Below are 22,447 nucleotides of genomic sequence, written 5' to 3' on the forward strand. Positions count from 1 at the left end.
TCCGAGTACCCCCAGTTCTTTCAAGGTACCTGGTATCTTCTTTGAACCACTGGAATTCAGCCATGGGGACAGCAGAGGCTTCACAGCTTAAGATGCCCTTTTGACCAACTGAAACACCAGTGTTCTTGGCTTTAGATATATAGGGAGGGTCTGGAGAAACCAAAGCAAGCAAGACAGAAAAAAAAATTAAAACATCATTCCAGAGAAGATATACATTCATTCCCTTGGGACACCCCTACTCTTAGTAAAACAACCATTTATTTTAGAAAGATGTTACATTTAAATGTGAAGATTCTACATTTTTCTCTCAGGCCTTCAAATCTATTCTACGTTAGTCATAGTCCCCACTTGCTGTGAGCTCCAAGAGTCACAGGAAGACTCCAACTGTAAATGATAACACAGGTGATAAGCAGAACAACATGACAAAACTCTGCCTTTTCTGTTGGCAGCACTTGGGTGTGGGGAATTTGAGGACAGAGTGGTCACTTCTAGCAGGTTGGTCTTATTCTTGATCCCTTCTCCCCCCCTTGAATTCCCTGATGGCCAATCAACTCACAGTTTACAGTGATTTTTACTTTCCGAACATCAGGTGCAGCGACGTCGTTCAAGGCGCTACACTCGTACTCCCCAGACTGGTCACGTTTGATGTCTGAGATTTCCAGGTATTCATCTTCACTCACAAAGCCCTGGCCTTCTGGGAAGAGAGAAGGGGGCAGAAAACAACAAAAACAAAGAATTGTTAGTCTTGGAACAGAGCCATTACCCAGTCTAAGAAGCAGAAGAGGCATGACCATAGACTGGGGCTGAATACCCAACAAAGAGATAAGGTTATACAAAGGAACATATTCTTTTATGGAGCCTTGGATAAGTGTATTTCTAGGTATATGACTTTAACTTTTCGAGTGTATTTGATAATAATGGACCATCAATATTTTTCTTCAATGATTGTTATAAGAGTTAATTAAGAAAGTGCATTGTAAATACCCTAGTACATTAATAAAGGTTGACAGTTTAAACAAATCTGTCATGATCAATAGTATAATAAAACATTGCAAGTAACTTTAGCTTTTTAGAAACAATATTTTATATATAGAAATGCCTTTGTATATAAAATATAAGCTAACTAACTTCTTGTAGTAGAAATAGATGTAATATATTTTATATTTTAATACAAATAAATTCAAAGTTGATAGTTCACTTTCAACCTGAGACAGATAATAAATAACCAGTCCTACTGAGCCATTCTACAATGTATATGTAATGGTGTACATGATAAATAAATACAATTTTAGTTGTCACTTTAAAATTTAAAAATTTAAACTATAGTGGAGTAGACTAGGGAGTTGATGAATGAGTTATTTCATGTAGATGTAGGCAATGCTTGGAAACTTGTCAAAATAGATGGAACTATAAGTCCATATAGCAATTCTCCTATGGACCTACAGTTACTAGAACACCTCAAAAAATTTCATGTCTGTTTTTGTGGGTCATTCTGAAGAACATAATCTTATAGACTCACAGAGTTAGCAGTTTGGTATTTAAAATATTTAAAGGTTGAAAAAAATTGCTTCACATTAATTTCTTAGTGTGGTCTGGATCCTTCCTTACCTCCTCCTAGCCCTTGGTTCCTTGCAAAGAAAGAAAATCCTCTTTCTCTTGGGTTCTGTTGAAATACTATGCTCCTCTGAAAACTCAAACATTGCGATAGCCACAAGGCAGACCTACGGCCAGGTCTTCTGTTCTCCTGAGACTTGGTTTGAAAGTTTAACAGAGATGAATTGTATTTCCTCCTTTGAAACTGGGGTCCCTGACCCATGACAGATTTTTAAAGAGTAAAAGAAAAATGAAATCCCACATACCCAAATGACCCTTCTGTCTCCACTCTCACTTTTCAGTATTTTGGCAATTAATAAATATGGCAGATAGGAAGTTTGGCTATCTTCTGTAGGACTCTATTATTCTCTAAAAGAATGTATTACAGAATACTTGCTGCCATATAATTAACTCTATTTAACAAAACAGATGAGCTGCCTACAATTGGCTTAGCAGGAGCCTCAAGCAGGGTCAGTGTTTTCTTCTGTGGGAAAAATAAGAAAGGCCCAGCTCAGGTTAGACACTGGGAAGAAACTGAGGAAAAGCTCCAGTCAGGTTCAAGAGTACTTTAGCAGTACTGACCTGCAGAATAAAGGAAGGCTTCACAGGAGGCTGCGTACCTCTGTGTATGCAAGACAGACTTGGGCCCTTCATGGGAGATACCTAAACACTCTCTGAAATACAGTTTATTTTCACTATCTACAATGCTGTCTTCATAGGATATATATATATACATATATATGTGTATATATCCCATGAACACAAAAGGAAGAAAGAGAAGGTGCAATCCATATACAATGGGGGTCGTTATGATAATACTACCTCATTAAATGAGAAAACAGATTTTGTTAAGTTTGTACTAAAGAGGAAATGCTTCTCAGAATTTAATTTGCATATAAATTCCTTGGGGACTTAAAAAATTATAGACTCTCAGTCATTTGAAGTGGTTTTCAGGATTCTGAATTTCTTACAAGTTCCCAAGTGTCACTGTGCTGCTGGTCTGACATCACCCTGCAAAAGGTGGCCTGAGATGGCCTTCCAGTGATGGTGGCATCAGACATCCTCCAGTATTGATGCAGTCCCAGACAATCATACACTCACGACTGACTGTGTCTAAGCTATAGTTTAGATCTTAAATGTTGCCTAAAATTCATGTGTCAGAAACCTAGTCGAAAAACCTGATGCCATTGGGAGGTAGCATTCTAAGAGGTGGAAATTAATGGGATATTTTAGATGGATAAAGTATGAACTTTGAGGTCATAGGAGACCATGACTCCCTGCCCCCAATCCCTTCTCTCCTAGCTATGAAATGGATGGTATAAAACAAGTAGTTTGTTCCGGATTATGTTTTTTTTTTCTTTTTTTTTTTATTCGATATATTTTTTATTTACATTTCAAATGATTTCCCCTTTCCTAGCCCCCCCTCCCAGAAAGTCCCATAAGCCCCCTTCTCTCCCCCTGTCCTCCCACCCAGCCCTTCCCACTTCCCCGTTCTGGTTTTGCCGAATACTGCTTCACTGAGTCTTTCCAGAACAAGGGGCCACTCCTCCTTTCTTCTTGTACCTCATTTGATGTGTGGATTATGTTTTGGGTATTCCAGTTTTCTAGGTTAATATCCACTTATTAGTGAGTGCATACCATGATTCACCTTTTGAGTCTGGGTTATCTCACTTAGTATGATGTTCTCTAGCTCCATCCATTTGCCTAAGAATTTCATGAATTCATTGTTTCTAATGGCTGAATAGTACTCCATTGTGTAGATATGCCACATTTTTTGCATCCACTCTTCTGTTGAGGGATACCTGGGTTCTTTACAGCATCTGGCAATTATAAATAGGGCTGTTATGAACATAGTAGAGCATGTATCCTTATTACATGGTGGGGAATCCTCTGGGTATATGCCCAGGAGTGGTATAGCAGGATCTTCTGGAAGTGAGGTGCCCAGGTTTCTGAGGAACCGCCAGACTGCTTTCCAGAGTGGTTGTACCAATTTGCAACCCCACCAGCAGTGGAGGAGTGTTCCTCTTTCTCCACACCCTCTCCAACACCTGCTATCTCCTGAATTTTTAATCTTAGCCATTCTTACTGGTGTAAGGTGAAATCTCAGGGTTGTTTTGATTTGCATTTCCCTAATGACTAATGAACTTGAGCATTTTTTAAGATGCTTCTCTGCCATCCGAAGTTCTTCAGGTGAGAATTCTTTGTTTAAATCTGTACCCCATTTTTTAATAGGGTTGTTTGGTTTTCTGGAGTCTAACTTCTTGAGTTCATTATATATATTGGATATTAGCCCTCTATCTGATGTGGGATTGGTGAAGATCTTTTCCCAATTTGTTGGTTGCCAATTTGTCCTCTTGATGGTGTCCTTTGCCTTACAGAAACTTTGTAATTTTATGAGGTCCCATTTGTCAATTCTTGCTCTTAGAGCATATGCTATTGGTGTTCTGTTCAGAAACTTTCTCCCTGTACCGATGTCCTCAAGGGTCTTCCCCAGTTTCTTTTCTATTAGCTTCAGAGTATCTGGCTTTATGTGGAGGTCCTTGATCCATTTGGATTTGAGCTTAGTACAAGGAGACAAGGATGGATCAATTCACATTCTTCTGCATGCTGACCTCCAGTTGAACCAGCACCATTTGTTGAAAAGGCTATCTTTTTTCCATTGGATGTTTTCAGCCTCTTTGTCGAGGATCAAGTGGCCATAGGTGTGTGGGTTCATTTCTGGATCTTCAATCCTGTTCCATTGATCCTCCTGCCTGTCACTGTACCAATACCATGCAGTTTTTAACACTATTGCTCTGTAGTATTGCTTGAGGTCAGGGATACTGATTCCCCCAGATTTTCTTTTGTTGCTGAGAATAGTTTTAGCTATCCTGGGTTTCTTGTTATTCCAGATGAATTTGAGAATTGCTTTTTCTAACTCTGTGAAGAACTGAGTTGGGATTTTGATGGGGATTGCATTGAATCTGTAGATTGCTTTTGGCAAGATGGCCATTTTAACTATATTAATCCTGCCAATCCAGGAGCATGGCAGATTTTTCCATTTTCTGAGGTCTTCTTCAATTTCCTTCTTCAGAGACCTGAAGTTCTTGTCATATAGATCTTTCACTTGTTTGGTTAGAGTCACACCAAGATACTTTATATTGTTTGTGGCTATTTTGAAGGGTGTCATTTCTCTAACGTCTTTCTCAGCCTGCTTATCCTTTGAGTATAGGAAGGCAACTGATTTGCTTGAGTTGATTTTATAACCAGCCACTTTGCTGAAGTTGTTTATCAGCTATAGGAGTTCTCTGGTGGAGGTTTTCGGGTCACTTAAGTAAACTATCATGTCATCTGCAAATAGTGATAATTTGACTTCTTCCTTTCCAATTTGTATCCCCTTGACCTCCTTATGTTGTCTAATTGCTCTAGCTAGAACTTCAAGTACTATATTGAAAAGATGGAGAGAGAGGACAGCCTTGTCTAGTTCCTGATTTTAGTGGGATTGCTTCAAGTTTCTCTCCATTTAGTTTGATGTTGGCTACCGGTTTGCTGTATATTGCTTTAACGATGTTTAGGTATGGGCCTTGAATTCCTGTTCTTTCCAATACTTTTAGCATGAAAGGATGCTGGGTTTTGTCAAATGCTTTTTCTGCATCTAATGAGATGATCATATGGTTTTTTTCTTTGAGTTTGTTTATGTAGTGGATAGCATTGATGGATTTCCTTATATTGAACCATCCCTGCATCCCTGGGATGAAGCCTACTTGATCATGGTGGATGATCATTTTGATATGTTCTTGGATTCAGTTGGCAAGAATTTTATTAAGTAGTTTTGCATCAATATTCATAAGAGAAATTGGCCTGAAGTTCTCTTTCTTTGTTTGATCTTTGTGTGGTTTTGGTATCAGCGTAATTGTGGCTTCATAGAATGAGTTGGGTAGAGTTCCTTCTGTTTCTATTTTGTGGAATAGTTTGAAGAGTATTGGTATTAGGTCTTCTATGAAGGTCTGATAGAACTGTGCATTGAAGCCATCTGGTCCCGTGCTTTTTTTGGTTGGGAGACTTTCTATGACCCTTTTTATTTCTTCAGGTGTTATGGGACTGTTTAGTTGATCTATTTGATCCTGATTTAGTTTTGGTGTCGGATATCTGTCTAGGAAACTGTCCATTTTCTCCAGATTCTCCAGTTGTGTTGAGTATAGGCTTTTGTAGTAGGATCTAATGATTTTTTGAATTTCCTCAGTTTCTGTTGTTATATCTCCCTTTTCATTTCTAAGTTTGTTAATCTGGATACTGTCTGTGTGTCCTTTGGTTAGTCTGGCTAAGGGTTTATCTATCTTGTTGATTTTCTCAAAGAACCAGCTCCTGGTTTTGTTGATTCTTTGTATGGTTCTCTTTGTTTCTACTTGATTGATTTCGGCCCTGAGTTTGATGATTTCCTGCCTTCTACTCCTCCTGGGTGAAATAGCTTCTTTTTGTTCCAGGGCTTTCAGGTGTGTCATTAAGCTGTTAGTGTATGCTCTCTCCATTTTCTTTTTGGAGGCACTCAGGGCTATGAGTTTTCCTCTTAGCACTGCTTTCATTGTGTCCCATAGATTTGGGTATGTTGTGTCTTCATTTTCATTATATTCTAAAAAGTCTTTAATTTCTTTCTTTATTTCTTCCTTGACCAAGGTATCATTGAGTAGAATATTGTTCAGTTTCCACGTGTATGTGGGTTTTCTGTTGTTTTTGTTGCTATTGAAGACCACTTTTACTCCATAGTTATCTAATAGGAGGCATGGGATTAGTTCGATCTTCTTATATTAGTTGAGGTCTGTCTTGTGACCAATTATATGGTCGATTTTGGAGTAGGTACCATGAGGTGCTGAGAAAAAAGTATATTCTTTTGCTTTAGGATAGAATGTTCTATACATATCTGTTAAATCTAATTGGTCCAAAGCTTCAATTAGTTTCATTGTGTCCCTGTTTAGTTTCTGTTTTCCTGATCGGTCCATTGAGGAAAATGCAGTGTTGAAGTCACCCACAATTATTGTGTTCGGTGCAATGTGTGCTTTGAGCTTTAATAAAGTTTGTTTCATGAATGAGGGTGCCCTTGTATTTGGAGCATAGATGTTGATATTTGCATCTATGTCCCCTGATATCTTCCCAAGACTTTCTATCTCCATAATTGTCTCCCTTTGAGTTTTCTTAGTTGTTTCTACTTCTGATTTTAGATCCTGGATGGTTTTTCTTAGCTCCTTCACTTGCTTGTTTGTGCTTTCCTGTAATTCTTTTTTGTTTTTTTTTTTAATTTTTTTTATTCGATATAATTTATTTACATTTCAAATGATTTCCCCTTTTCTAGCCCCCCACTCCCCGAAAGTCCCGTAAGCCCCCTTCTCTTCCCCTGTCCTTCCACCCACCCCTTCCCACTTCCCTGTTCTGGTTTTGCCGAATACTGCTTCACTGAGTCTTTCCAGAACAAGGGGCCACTCCTCCTTTCTTCTTGTACCTCATTTGATGTATGGATTATGTTTTGGGTATTCCAGTTTTCTAGGTTAATATCCACTTATTAGTGAGTGCATACCATGATTCACCTTTTGAGTCTGGGTTACCTCAATTAGTATGATGTTCTCTAGCTCCATCCATTTGCCTAAGAATTTCATGAATTCATTGTTTCTAATGGCTAAATAGTACTCCATTGTGTAGATATGCCACATTTTTTGCATCCACTCTTCTGTTGAGGGATACCTGGGTCCTGTAATTCTTTAAGAGATTTTTGTGTTTCCTCTTTCATGACTTCAGCCTGTTGACCAAAGTTTTCCTGTATTTCTTTAAGTGTTTTTTGCGTTTCCTCCTTATTGGCTTTTGTATTCTCCTGAATTTTTTTCAGTGATTTTTGTGTTTCCCTTGCAAGGGCTTCTAACTTTTGATCCATTTTCTCCTGAATTTCTTTAAGTATGTCCTTCATGTGTTCCTGTACCAGCATCATGACCAGTGATTTTAAATCCAAATCTTGTTTTACTGGTGTGATGGGGTATCTAGGACAAGCTGTTAAAGGAGAATTGGGTTCAGATGTTGCCATATTGCCTTGATTTCTGTTTGTGACATTCCTGCATTTGCCTTTTGCCATCTAGTTCTCAGTGGTGTTGCTTGGTCTTGCCAATGCTGGACTCACCAGTGCAAGCTGCCTCTTCCCAGGTGGCCTCTGGTGCACAGCTTACTTCCTGCACTGCCTGGAGACAGGGTGCTGTGGCCCAGGCTGTTCAGATCCCAAAGCAGACATCTGAAGGCTCCTGCTGGGGCCCGCTGGATTCACCAGAGCACACTGACTTCTCTCAGCCGGCCTCCAGGAAGCCCGTCTTCCCGGATTATGTTTTAACTATGATGTGCTGCCATGTCACAGGATCAGAGTGAAACAACCATTCATGAACTTCAGTGCTTTCAGTCCTTGAGGGGCAGAGAACCCTTTACTCATTATGTAATGGTTATCTTAGGCATCTGTCATAGAAAGGTGAAACAGCCCTCTTTAATACAGTCTATAAACTTCTGACTCTATGCTTCAGAAAAGAGGCAGGGTCCAGAGTTTGAAGGAAGCACAAGATGGGACAGGGAGAACCTGGAAAGATGGAAGGATGCTAAGTTGAGGACAGCTAGAAAGAGAGAGCTGGGCCTGCAAGATGCCTGCAATGTACAGGAAAGTGAAGACACATTGAAAGGGATTTCTTCTAATAAAGGCCACCAGACTGTATTATTTTCTGACAAAAGACATTAAAACCAGAGTCTAGGATAGTCCCCCAAATTTTCTTTATGTGTGATGTTCCATCTTGAGCCAAGAACCCTGAGGTATTATGAATCTGCCCTACTCCTTTGGGAACCTCCATTGAGTTTGTTAAATTAGGGGTTATTGCTTGGAAGGAGAGGAGTATTTCAAAGATGATGATACAATTCATTGCACTAACTAGATTGAGATTACATAGCTATAAATGAGGCCCTTCATATATGGTGTGAGGGGGGGGATATCTATTCTGACCCAGGATACGTGCTTGTGGTTGAGTGGGCAAGCTTAGTGTTCCTATGGATGCAGGTACAAGTTCTCATATAATAAGGTCACAGAACAAAGAGAGCCCAACTTATCACCCAAGCTCACCTGTCTTCAGAATGAAGATGTAGACAGAAATGCAGTGAGAAGAAGGATGCTTGGACAGCCTACTGTTCCTGACATCCCCTGCAGTCATTTAAATGTAGCCTATTGACCCAGGAGTTGTGTTGGACACTGTATTTATGTGTAGTGGATGTGGTGGTGGTGGTGGTGGGCAGACAGTCTAAGGAAGAAGAATAATTTCATGAGCAGATTGTACTTTGCTCTATCTTTAGCTTGATACTTCAGTTCCTTGCTATTTCCAGATCTCTCACAGAAGGTAGAGGAGACCAGGAAGATATCACACAGCTGGAAGTAATGTAAGTATTAGGAATGAATAGATCAGACAGCAAGTCGGAGGAGACACCCAGAGGCCCTCTGACCTGCTTCTGCTCTCTTCTATCCTGAGCCCCAGCCTGCTGTACATAGGCCATCTGTCTTCCTTTCTGCTTCTGCAGGAGACTCCTTAGGGCACAGTGGGAAGGAATAGAGGTCAAGGACCTCAGCCTTCCATGTTTGGGAGATTATTGTTCTAGACAGAATGTTATCTCTTTTCTTTGAAAAGCCCTGGGGACAGTTTTAGAAGGTGACCTACCCCCCCCCCCTCTCTTGACTAAACGATTCAGATCATCAAAGCCACCATCATTTTCTTGAGGCAAGTCCAGCCCAGCTCATCTATGGAAATGGTTAAGTCACCTCAGGTGATCCCCGTGCCTGCTATCCTTCTATGCCTGCTATTTACAGTGGCAGATCTATCTACAGACATGTTCTGTGAAGTTAAACAGCAGTCCCTGCCACAGCTTTGCCATGTGACCTGTCAGATGGTGACATTCAGGAACATGCCCAGAGGGTAAGAGTCTCAGAGAGGTAAGCATCAGGATCTGGAGTATCTAGAGGCCCAGTGGGAAGGGAAAAGTATGGAGTGGGAACCTCTGAGGAAGAAGAGACAGGAGGAAATAGGAGGCAAGACAGAATCCAGTAGAGGTGAGAGACACAGTGGATGACACAGAAATCCTTTGTATTCACTAGTGATCCCCAGGTGTACTCAATTTGGGAAGTTAGGCTCGTATACAAATTGGTTGTGTGCATACTTTTGATCTATCACCTTGCAGCCTTTCTAATCTGCCTCAGAAATTGCCTTTGTCTTTTCACTGAAGCTAGCTAGGACATAGAGGTAAGAAAGAACAAATGCTTTGCTCCTTTACATGTAGAGTATCACATGTTTATAAGTTAGCATGCACTAATTGAGATGCCTCCTGGTTGTAAATCCTGCAGTGTGACTTCTGGAGCACAATAAGATCTCAGGAAGCGCTTATCCCAGAGCTTCCTACTGTGAGGTGAATGCAGTGTGGCAGAGACTGTCAGAAGGTCCTGTAGCATAGTGTGCACAAATTCTGCCATTCAATCTTCCTCCTCTGCAGGATTTGTGTCAGTAAAACATCTCTCTCTCTCTCTCTCTCTCTCTCTCTCTCTCTCTCTCACACACACACACACACACACACACACACAAATGAGACAAGGAATTAGAATACAGCTTTCTGTCTTTCAGGTTAGAGTAAGGCCACACTGAGAACCCAAGGCTCACCAGGGTTCTTGAAATTCTCTTTGTGTGCTAAAGATAGCTCAGACAGCATAGTAGGGATACATGACTTGGTTCCTAAGCACTGGCATGAAACTGAGCCTGAGCAATAGAGTGACCAAAAGACCAAAAGTTCAGACTCACATGGACCCAGTACCTACAAGGGTGAGTCAGGAAAGAAGTGAGCACACAGGGTAATCTTTATTTCTACATTATATATATATATATATATATATATATATATATATATATATATATATATATATATATTTCTACATTATATATATAAATTAGATAGATAGATATAGAGATATATCTCCTTATCTAAATCAATGTCTCTGTAATGAACAAGTACCTTCATCACCAATATCTCAAGGGAGAGACAAAGCGGTGAATGTAAGAGATAAATGTTGCCTTCTATGAATTTGATGACACAGATAGCATCTCTTTCTCCCAGAATCAGTCTCAGTCACATGCCTTCTCACACAAGAGCTCCCTTCTTTATAAAGAATAGTTTTAAAGGTTTGTTAATTTTTACTTTATATGTATTGGAGTGGTTAGGTTTAGCATGAGCATTTTGTGCCCCATTCGAATGCCCTCTGGGGCCATAAGAGTGTATCAGATTGCTTGGACCTGGAGTTACAGTTAGGGTGCTGGGAATGGAACATGGGTCTTCTGCAAGAATGGCCATTGCTCTCAATTTTGGAGCAATCTATCTAGTCCCAATAGCTTTCTTCTTCTGCACTGCAGAAAAAATTAGTAATAGGAATGAGTTTGGACAGAATTCAGGCCATAGCATTGGAAATATGGATCACTTTAGGAAAACTGAGGTTTAGTCTGTCTGTTCTTCCTTCAGTGTAGTTGCTGTCTATTGACTCAATCACCTGCACCCGAATGGGAGGGGCATATTCCACTTTTTTTCACTAGCTCCGCTATCTGCTGTGTCCCGCATATATAACATGTGTGTTCAGGTTGTCCCCAATGGCCGCACGTCTAGGGATGCAGCCTATATGACCTTTCTCTTATTTGCTCATCCTCTGCCCTGCCCCACACACTACTAGTATTTTCCCCCACCGCGTCTCTTCCCTTAAAAGGTAACTGGCAAGAGGCAAGTCTAGGCTTCTTAATTAGATAGACGAGTGTGGATTGCAGCTACCTTTGCCTGCTCCAGGCTCCCAGATACACTGTTCCCCTCACTGCACTGGAGTTAATGAAAAGTGTGATAAACCCACTCTTTCCTTCTCTCTTAATTAATACAAGCAATTGAATTGTGCTAAAGTAATTTTGGTTGGGAGACTGAGCCCCTGGGTCAACGACTCACTTGCTGGCACTGAAAAAAAAAAGTGCTTTGTCTTGGGCTCAGAGAACTTTGCTAAGCTGCCAGCACCTGCACCGTCCAGAATGGTGTGCTGGCTGCCTTCCCTGAGGTTGACAGCAAGCTGGATGATGACAAGGTCAGTGTGCTCCTTTGAAAGGTACCTGAGCTCCAGTGGGGAGGGGGCGGGAAGGAACATGTCAGCAAGGATGCAGCATTTGTTAGTCAGCTGGTCTCTGAAACCTTGTTCCAATGTTCTGCTTGGGGAAACTGAGGATCACAGAAACAGAAAATGAGCCAAGTAGCTCAACCAAGATGGATGTTCTGAAAGGAAGTAAACAATCTTTATGACTTATGGAGCAAGAGAAGGGGGTATCCAGGGGCTCACATCAAACCCAAGAGGAAGTGCCTAGAGTATGTTTGTTTCTTGTCTCCTATTAGCTTTGTTCAAGGAGCAATTTGAAGGTGGCCTCTTGTGCCTGCACATGCAGGTTGTATTTGGGGTGGTTCCCAGGCATCAGATCCTTTTCAAAGTCTCTAGAGTACTATAAAGAGTAAATACTAATGAGGATCCAGCGTCATCATTGAGATTCAATGCTTTGGCTTTTTAAGTCCTTGTCTTGTTCCTGCACATTCCTTATCTAAGATGTCACTCAGGGCCTTGGAACACAAAAGGCTGTGTAGATCTCAGTGTGTTCAGATCTGTCCACTGTTGGTATCTGGAAAACAATGTCATAAAATTGGCACCAGAAGCTTTATTGCAGTCATAGCTGGAAAAGGCCTTGCTGTGGTACAAGGTACTGACAGTCAGGGTGGTGCTGAAAGTGTCAACTGCTCTCCATCAGTCTCCAGTGGCTAGAGTGTCCCAGATACTCCAGCAGAGAGAGTAGCCTCTCTCCAAAGCACAGTGTAGATGCCTATGAACTAAGGTGGGTTATGTTCTCTTTTCTAATTTGAGATCAACATATGTAGGAAGAATTATGGTACAATACCTTTTAAAATTATTTATATATTGAAATTATAATATAATTATGTCATGTTTCTCTTCTCTATTCTCCTTCTAAACCTTTCCATACACTCCACCTTGCTCTTTTGCAAATTTATGACCCTTTCGTTCATTAATTATTGTTACATACATATACATAAGTTCTTAAACCTTTGCTGAACAAAGACAAAACAACAGACATGCTGAAATGGGCAGAATAAAATCTAGGAGGCCTCAACCCTCCAGGAAGAACTACAGACAAACAGGAATGCTGAGCACAGATCCAGAGAGAGAGAGGGGGGAAAAGGGAGAGAGAGAGGGAGAGAGAGAGAGGGAGAGAGAGGGAGAAGGAGAGAGAGAGAGGGAGAGAAAGAGAAGCTATTGTTATCCAATACCAGATTGGTCAGCCTTGAAAACATATATACAAACAGCCTTAGACAGACTAAGCAAGTTGTAATTATGCATTTAGTGTACAGCATTTTAGAACATAGATGATGCTATTGTCCTATTGATTGTAACCTGATGAGTGACACAGACAGTGTGCCTGTGAGGATGTGGCACATTCCTTTAAATGGATGTATGGGACATGTGCCAAGGAAAGGACAGAGAGATGGAGAGCGAGAAAGAGAGGGAGGGGGAGGGGGAGAGAGGGAGAGGGAGAGACTCTTCTACTGAGCACAGTAGTATGCTTGGGTTAATAAAAATGTAGCTATTGAGTTGGGCATGGTAACACACCAGCACTTTGGATGAAGAGGCAGAATAAAGGATGATAGGTACATGTGTGAGGCTACCCTGATCTACATGGAGTTCACATCCAGTCAGGGTTACACAGGAAGACCCTGCCTAAAATAAATAAAAGCATATAGCATTTGCATGTTAGCAAATAGTCTAGTATAAACCACACAAACAACAGTTCTGACCCAAACAGTGTACAGATGGAAGAAAAAAATAAGCACTTTAAAACTGCAGAGCTTAAATAGCTAAGTTATTGACAAAGTGTTTAAGAATATTTGAAAGCTGTTATTTATTTCATAGGCTTTCTTCCTCTATTACTACTAATTACACTGTAACCAGTAGTTATTATGAACACATAGAAAGTGCAGGTAATTCTGAACAGTAAGAATAACAGCAAGCAACAGGGAGGTGAGAAATCAAAAACAAAAATAAACCACAAAAACACAAGGCATTGAAGAGACAATGTATTTTATCTGCACATATATTAAGAAAGCTAGATGTGATCCTTCTCTAGTTTAAGGAGACACTGCCTCTCTCACCCAGGACCAGTTTCTTCAAGAAAATAGCATCTTAGAAGAGCAGAATGTTTTGGAGTACAATGAGGTCAGTGCCTATAGGACAGCAGAATTGTTAAGGGTACGCACTTAGTTGAAGTTGCTTCTTGACCCATGACCCACAGCAGAGCTCAGAGTCAAAATCAGTCAAGGTCAGGTAATACACGATGATGTCAATGATTTCAAACAACAGAACAATGTGTGGGTACTATAGCCCTTGGTTTCTCCCTTAGTTCTATGTGTTCTGTTTCTCCCCATAAGTTAGTGTAATCTTACTCCACATAACCTCTGTGCCAACAAGGGCTCCTCTTTATGATGGTGATCATATATGGCTACAATGGAATGATGTCCAGTGTCCTAGTGACAATACAAGCCTTTTTCGTGTGTTTGATGTGAATGACATCTTGTTTATATGATAATGCCAGTGAGATGAAAGGATACTACATACAATCACATATGATACATAATAATTCACAATAACAGATAGTGGTTGCCAATTTGTGTTAGATAACAAGCTAAACTTCTATTGTTCATTTAGAACACATATGTCCTATTTCCAAAAATTATTGCTATTAGTGGCTGGCGGTATTCACCAGCATCAGCCTCTTATACCTTCATTTTACTGCATGCCTCAATGGCACTCCAAGTCTATGTTCAGTACATTTGTTCTGTGAAGTTCAAACAGCAATGACATCACCTAAATGCCCCAACTGTGTACTTCTTAGGACATGTCTCCATTGTTTAGCTGTGTAATGAGCCGCGTTGCCTTTGTCAATTTTGTTGACTGTTTTCCTTGGAAATGTCTGTCATCAGACCTTGGGGGTTCATCTGCCTTTGCTGTAAGTGAAGCTGCCTGATCCCTTGGTTATCAATGCAGTTAGAGGCAGTGGCTTTGCCTCAATGGGCTATGGGGCCTCAGATGCATGAGTCGTCAAGAAAGACCCTGTGTGCAATTGCTCTCTGAAAGCTCGGCATCCATCTCACTTTTCTGTTGAGAGAGATAATAAATGGACAGCTGGAGGCTAGACCAGCCAGAGAAGCTATGTGATGGAAACCCAGCTAGAATCTAGAGGATTCTAGAAGACAAGGCAGTCTGGAGACATCGAAGCATTACCTTTCTGAAGTGGTTTAGCTGGGCTCCAGCATTAAACGAAGCTGCCCTGGGGCCTTCCCAAGCTGTGGGAGAAAATGTCCTTGTGAGAAAGGACAATGCCTCCATTTCATCAGGAGGTCTGCCTGAATCTACTCACTTTATCTCTCTTTTCTTGCTTTTGATTCCTCGTTCCCAACAGTGCAGCCATGTGACAGTGATGTAAATGAACACCGTTCATTAATATTTTTTTAAATACTTGCATTAGCTACCAGGCACAGCATCCACTAGCCCAGGCCGATTGGCATGCAAGCAACAGCCAGGGACATTCTGCACACTTGGCAGAGCACAAAGGTCAGAGCTCTGAAGCATTGCAGGAGATAGGGCTGTTCACACACTTGGTGCTTGCACCAGCAGAGAGGAAAGGAGAGAGCTATACATGCATTCAGTATGCTCTATGCTCCTGAGGAAGGAGGGGCCTCATCCAAACTGCCTTCTCAAGGGCTGTCCTCAGCTGATCTTCATGCTGTTTAATGTGATAGCATAATAGTTGCATCTGACATCAGCTGTCATTAAGCTGACCTCTTCCCGAAGGCATCTGTCCTTTCTTGGTGCTGAGACCTTTGCACCATCCTGTCCACATGACCTTCTTTGACTCCATTCAGTAATTAGAAATACTGGAGACAACACTGAAGCAGACATTAGAAGGTCTGAGTTACAATCTTAGTTTTATTACTAATATGCTATGTGATTTTGAGTAAATATATTTTAGAAATCAAAGCCTCAATTCTTTTTTTTTTAATCAAATAAAAAAATTTCATTGGATAGTCTACAAGGTCATTATCAGTTTCAGTGTTTCACAGCCTCTCCTAACCTAGCAATATGGTCCCTGGCCAGAATCCTACATAACTCCTTAAGTTCTAGAAATCTGATGTTAGTGTTGATAGTGTTCCAGGACAGGAACCCTAGCTCTCTCACCCAGCAAGTGGTACGAGGTGCCCACAGTCTGGCAGGTACACTGTAGAAGTGACCTGTAGTGCTTCATTGTATAGAGTGTCATGCCAACGCAGGCCCAAGAATACAGACAGTACTGCAAGGGCAAGGTGGATCTCTCTGTCACTGCTTTAGCTGTCTGGTGATTCGGGATGGGGGTGAAGAGAGAGAGATTTTTGACAATTACAAAGGACTGTGTATGTCTGAAGGTAATGTCCTGTGTTAATGGGAGAAATTAATTCTTTCCTTTCTAAGACTCCTATTCACACAGATTTTGACAAGTAGATGTTCTATCTCTCTCCTCCATTGGTAGATATGAATAATGTCTTATAGGTACAACTAATCATCCACTTATGTGATTTGAGGTCCATTTACATGGGTCTGAGGGTACATTCCTGATGTCAGAAAATGAGCCTTCTCTGCTTTCTGTTCTTCTTTGTCTTCACTAAAAATATCCCTTTACAATTTCATGGTTCTCTTTGCTAACCCTTCCTAGCAGACTGCTGGTATTGAGAGGAGGCAAGGAGCCCTTAAGATGGGAAAGATAATGATGGGTACCACCCTTAAAAACTTGCCCATACCATCTACTATCAGCACTGACCAAGGGCCACACTGGGTCAGAACCTGGTCTTGTGGGTCAGAAGAAAGAGATAATGTTCTAGTCCTTCCACAGCTACTCCATATCCTGGATTCTGGCTGCCCCTTCATTTGACCCAGTTTCAGTTTTTGCCCAATGATGTGTTCAGACACCTCATGTCTGAACATGCTCCCTTGGCCATTGTTTGTTTCCATTTTTCTCATGACGGTCCTTTATGTCCAGTGAGCAGAGCTTCAGGGAATATTTACCTGACCATGGGCTGTACCCAGGATTTCTGGAGACTGAGTTTATGTACATTGAGTTATGGATATGTGAGTCCTGCCTCTGCCTTAGAATGTTGAACTGATTTCATTCCTGGAAAGTAGAGCTGCTGAGGGCATTCTGCTGTGACTGAGGTCTCAAGCAAGCCAGTCTCTAAGCTTTGACCCAGGCCCTGTTGATCATCCATCTGTTGGTGCTTATTTCTTGCATTTGGTGGGCACTCCCCTCAGGAATTCCACCAGAAATTGCATGCCTTACATAGAAGGGATGTGGAATTTTTATAGTCTCTAGATACTTCTCGTAAGTCAGATGTTCAGTTTGATGTTTGCTAACTTCTCTCTGAGATCCCTTTCTTTTCTAGAAGACAGCAGCATCCCAAGAGATAAAGAATAAGGGAAGAGGGGCTCTAAAAAAAAAAGCCCAGAATTCTAGGTCTTGAACCACAGTGATGGAGAAGTAAAAGGAAGTATTTCCTCCAAACCACACAGAGCAGGTACTAGTGCTTGGTACCTCAGCAAGTGGATCTAGAGCATGATAGATAGACAAGTGATATTTAGACATGTGAGGCTTCTCACAGACCAAGCTTCTAATGAGTTTCAGTCATAAAAGGCCAGCTTAGCTCCCTTTGTAGTATGGTCTTTGACTGATTTTCTTTACTCAACTACAAACCTTTTCTTTCAACTGTATAATATTTTACCCTATTAACAAAGCAAGAAATAAAATCAGTAAATTATATTTACTAATGTAAATAGCAATGCGACATCTATTGCATGTATACTATGCACATATGTACAAGCAGATGCACATGCTTTACAAAAGCATCACAATGGAGAAATATCCAGTACAGCATAGAAAATGTAGAGCCATCCTTCTTACATGTATTGTATCATTTAAAAAATAGACTCAAGAACACCTCTGTCTTCCTTAACTATCTTAGCTATACACAGTCTCCTGTTTCCATATAGAAGAATAAAAGGGTGTTAGGTTGGGTCATTCATGAAATGTTATTAGGTCTTATTTTTAATAGCCATTAGCTAGTTTTCAGCAATGATACATATGCTTGGTAGCCATTGCTCTCTCTCTCTCTCTCTCTCTCTCTCTCTCTCTTTCTCTCTCTTTGTGTGTGTGTGTGTATGAGAGAGAGAGAGAGAGAGGCAGAGAGAGAGAGAGAGAGGCAGAGAGAGAGAGAGAAAGAGAGAGAGAGAGAGAGAGAGAGAGAGAGAGAGAGAGAGAGAGAGAGAGAGAGTTGTGCCTTGTGTAAGAAAATAAGGAAAACATATTATCTAAATCTTTTGTGGAAAAAAAAAAACTATACAAAAAGATAAGAAAGCCACCAAAGGCTGGAGCTTAGCAAATCAGAAGATAATTTATCTTGAGAACAAAACAAGTGATATTTACATTATTAAATCACAATTACAAAGCAAATCAGCTGCAGAAGAGAAGAGATCATTTCCATCAATTATTACTGAACTGAACATAATTTTTCAATCACCGGCAGATTGTAAATGGGGGCTGTGGCTCATCCAGGAACTCTTCTATCACAGGAGTTATTAATCAGGTATTAACTTTGTCGAATTAGCAAGGACACCGACAGGATGGGGAGGGAAGCAGGATACAGGGCAGGCAGGAGGTGGCAGCCAGGTTAATTTCTGAGAAGGAGGCACAGAGCTTTCTAGAAGAACTAGGGTTAGCCACCTATGCATCTGGTACTGTTGCAGTGTTGAAGGAAGCACTTAGCTTGCTGCTTTCATCCCCAAAGATCAACGCATGACCAGACAAACATAAATAAGTAATGCATAATTTATTGGCCCTTTAACTGCATCCTAGGAGTGCTACAATAAAGACAGTGTGCCTGGAGTCCCAGCCCTCTGAATGCTCCTGCATGAGGTGCAGCTGAAGCTGCTGAGTTTTGTTGTGGCTTCTCTACCTAGGTTCCTAACTCAGGCTGTCTGGTCTTTGTGTTTCTTATGGACTGCATCTATCAGAAGCTCAAAAGGCTGGTAGAGACCTTTCTGTGCCCTTTGGTATGTTTGGGTTATACCGTGTCTCCTTTATGAGTAAAGGGTCTGTTGGTTCCGTTTTCTATTGCTCACCATCTAATGGCTTTTTCAAACTCTGACCCTTGGATTTCTGTGCCACAAGACAGGGTGCTCCAGCTCCTGAGCTTGGTTGGCTCACCATGGGGACTGAATCTATCTTCCTGTGGATCAGGAAAGGTGATTCTACTGAGGAATTTGTTTACATTTTGTTCTCAGAGCTGTCAAAGACTGAGATTCTAGCTCCTCTTTTTCCCCTACAGATGCCAGGCAGGCTACTGCATTCTCACTGCTGGGCTTGGTAATGACTGCTATCCTGGGGTACAAGGCAGTTGCTAGGCACCCAGAAGATCACCACCATCCTGGCTATTGTTTCAAAGAAACAAGCCAAACAAAGAAGGTAGCTGTTGGAAGTGGGCATGAGACAAGCCAGGGGACAGGAAAGGTCTGGGTGCGGGTGGTACAGGTGACTTTTAAGTGGCTATTTGTGCTTTTCTGATGTACACACCAGTGAGCATAGGTACTTCAGACTGTGGAACATCTAGGCTAGCTCTTTTCTCTTCCTCTGTGCCTGCTTTATTCCTACATTTAATAACCACTGAAAATAGAAGACCTTGTCTTCAGCATTTGGTATACTCATACAAGGGAAAACAGTCTCCTGAATGAATAAGCCAGATGAGTATGGTCTCAACAAATTAACCACAAGCATACAGATCATCTCTATCCTTGAGTTATATTAAAGTGAAATTCCACATTATTCCTGTGCCTACTTTCCCCTACCTTTGCCCTGGGTAACTCTGGATTATCCTTCAGCTCGGCACTGAAGTGGTTTATTGCTATAAGGCATTTCCTCTGTGGGTGTCCAGGTACTTCCTCACTCTGCTTCATCCTGGTTTCTTCCCCAGTATCTGATTTCTATGAGTTGGACCAGCTGGTTTCATGACGTTTGGCTTGGGTATGAGGTGGCCCAAGGAAGTTCTAAGCAATTGATCAGATACCTGAAATAGCTCAGATATGTATTTCCCAGAAGGCTCAGGACACTTTATCAAAGCTTTATCTCCTACCAAATTCCCTCAGGTCTTTCAATTCAATATTCTCCTTATTCATCCAGTATCTGCCTCACTTGTACCTTCTATACTAGGACCTGGAACAGCCTTGTTGGGATTAGCTAGCAATACTTCACAAAGTGTCTGTTTTCTGTTCATCCTGCTAACCCCTTGTAAATAATCCCTTTATCAAGCCTGTCCAGGGATATTTAAAGTTGAAAACATTATTGCTTTCCTTATGGATCTAAACAACATACCTTACTGTATCACAAAATTCTTGATGCTCCTCCTCTGAGTTTCTATACTACATACACCTGTGATTTTATGAACTACTTCCCCAGGGATATTTGACAATGTGCAGAGACATTTTGGTCACCAAGTGACCATGCTATTTCTGGCATGATTGTGGCATGGGAAGTGTGCTTCTGTAATTCAAGGGGTAGATGTCAGAGATACTGCTAACCATATTTTACATCTTTCCCGGCCATCTGTAAACAGAAACTCTCTGGCTTCAGATATCACTAGCACTGGGGATGAGAATACTGCCTGAGTAGTCAATGCATGTTTCATCACCTTCATGTTTACCATAAAAATAAAGACAAAGACTAAGAAGGAGGAGAAGGAGAAGAGGGAGGAGGAAAAAAAGTAATGTGAACTGGGAGACCATCTAGCCTTTTCCCTGGCTTCCCAGTGCCTAATACGGCTCCTGGCATATGCTCTGGTCTCACAAAAGAGCTACTGGAAAAAAAAATGAAAATTAAATCCACCAAAGAACCACAGTGCTGCTCCTCTGCCACCGAGTCACCCAGTGCTGGGTACAAGTCAGATTATGCAGAAGTAACTATAAGACTAAGAAGAATGGCCCATTAAGCTAGATCCTGAATCTGCCACCAAGGTTTCAAGGCAAAAGAAGATCCTGTTTAGCTGGATCAGAGTGGTATAAAGAACTTCTCTTCTTGTTATTGAGTAGATAGTGCCTCAAACAGACTTAGAATGTTCTCACTCATCAGCAGAATTGAGGTGGCATATAGCATTGATGCCTTCTGACCAAGACAAGGTGAGAAAAAGTCTGGAAATGGTAAAAAAGGTCATTTCCTTATTGTCGCTTCATATTTGCGGGAGATCACTGACAATTGATTCTGGCTTCAGAAAATCATAACCTATTAAATAACCTTAAAATTACATCCACGTACCAACAGCATTTTCCTTGTTTTGGCTTCTTACCATAGTTTGTCACTGTCATATGACTAGGAAGATAAAAGACCTACTCTGTGTAAAGGACATGATAGGAATTGTGTATTTTAGGGGATTTAAATGGGAGATATCACTGAATGAATGCCTACTGAATTGAATTTGCCTAAGGACATTGTGTAGTAACTAGTCTTATTTATATAGTCTATTATTTTAGACTCTAATTAGTAAAAAATTGCCTGAATATCTGTATCAGACTCCAGCATGTTCTTGATTATTTTTTAAATATATCCGAGTAAGCCGGAATTTGCATACAAGTCCCAGGATAGGCAAGCTATAGAAGGTCCAGTCTTCTAGATAATGACAAAAGGAAGCCTCAAAGATATGAGGGACAAGTATTCTGTGAATCCAAAGCCACATTTCTAACCCAAGCTTCAGAGGTTGTGGGGGTTTGAATGAGAACGCCCCTCACAGGTTCATATGATTGAATACTCGATCTTTAGTTAGTGATGCTGTTTGGGAATTATTGTGAGGTGTGGCCTTGCTGAAGAAAATATGTCACTAGGGGTAGGCTTTGGGGATTCAAAACCAAATGATATTCCAAGTTTTCCCTCTTTGCTTTTCTGTTGTGGTTCTAACTACTTAGCTTCCAACTGTAGTAACTATGGGTGCCTGCTGTAATGCCTCCTACCATGATGGTGATTGACTCTGATGCTTCTGGAGTTGTAATCCTTAACAGAATTCTTTCTATAAGTTGTCTTGGTCATTTTGATTTATTATAGCAATAAAAGAGTAACTGATACATATACTAATTCTTTGTCGGGAACAATAGTTCCCTGTGATTCTGCCCTCTGCAGTGAGGATGACCCATTGCCTCCTTTGCACTGCTCTCAGCACTGATCCCTGTGATGGCTCAGAATGAGAACAGAGAGCTGATGACAGGTTGGAGGTAGAACCCAGGCCTCAAGGCAACATGGTGGCAGCTCCAGTGCTGGAAATGGATGATGTCTGTGTCTTTCTATAACCAGATTAAGTATGAACAGTGGAGGGAGAGAGAAGGGGGGAATGGGAGAGGGAGAGAGAGATAGATAGATAGAGAGAGAGAGAGAGAGAGAGAGAGAGAGAGGTTACTTTCAGATTAAATCAAGTTCACACTGTGGGGATCAAGATAGGCTGGCTTGTAGGAGGTCCATGCCTGCACATAAACCGCTCCATAATTATAAGGGCATATAATATCTAGCCAGAACGCACACCACATAGAAAAGATGCAATTTTCAGTCTAAAATGCCAATTTATTTTTTTTGTCCAGTAAGATTTAATAATAATGGGCTGACCCTGGACTGAATAAACATGTCCAGAGCCCTGACCA

General features: G+C 41.1%; 1 protein-coding gene across 3 annotated transcripts in view; it reads right to left on the minus strand.

The window, feature by feature from the left end:
* The window catches only part of Opcml (opioid binding protein/cell adhesion molecule like), a 560,572-nt gene that overhangs the window by 17,792 nt on the left and 520,333 nt on the right, over nucleotides 1-22,447 (minus strand). For 2 of the 3 annotated variants that reach the window (XM_052189668.1, XM_052189667.1), the window contains exons 4-5: nucleotides 557-694; nucleotides 30-150 (exon numbers count right to left, since the gene is read on the minus strand). In XM_052189668.1, the coding sequence (XP_052045628.1) occupies nucleotides 30-150; nucleotides 557-694 (259 nt within the window). The remainder of the gene's footprint in view (nucleotides 1-29; nucleotides 151-556; nucleotides 695-22,447) is intronic. The other variant, XM_052189669.1, reaches the window with a different exon arrangement.

Source organism: Apodemus sylvaticus, chromosome 7, assembly GCF_947179515.1.
Source record: "Apodemus sylvaticus chromosome 7, mApoSyl1.1, whole genome shotgun sequence".
NCBI classification, from domain to species: Eukaryota; Metazoa; Chordata; class Mammalia; order Rodentia; family Muridae; genus Apodemus; species Apodemus sylvaticus.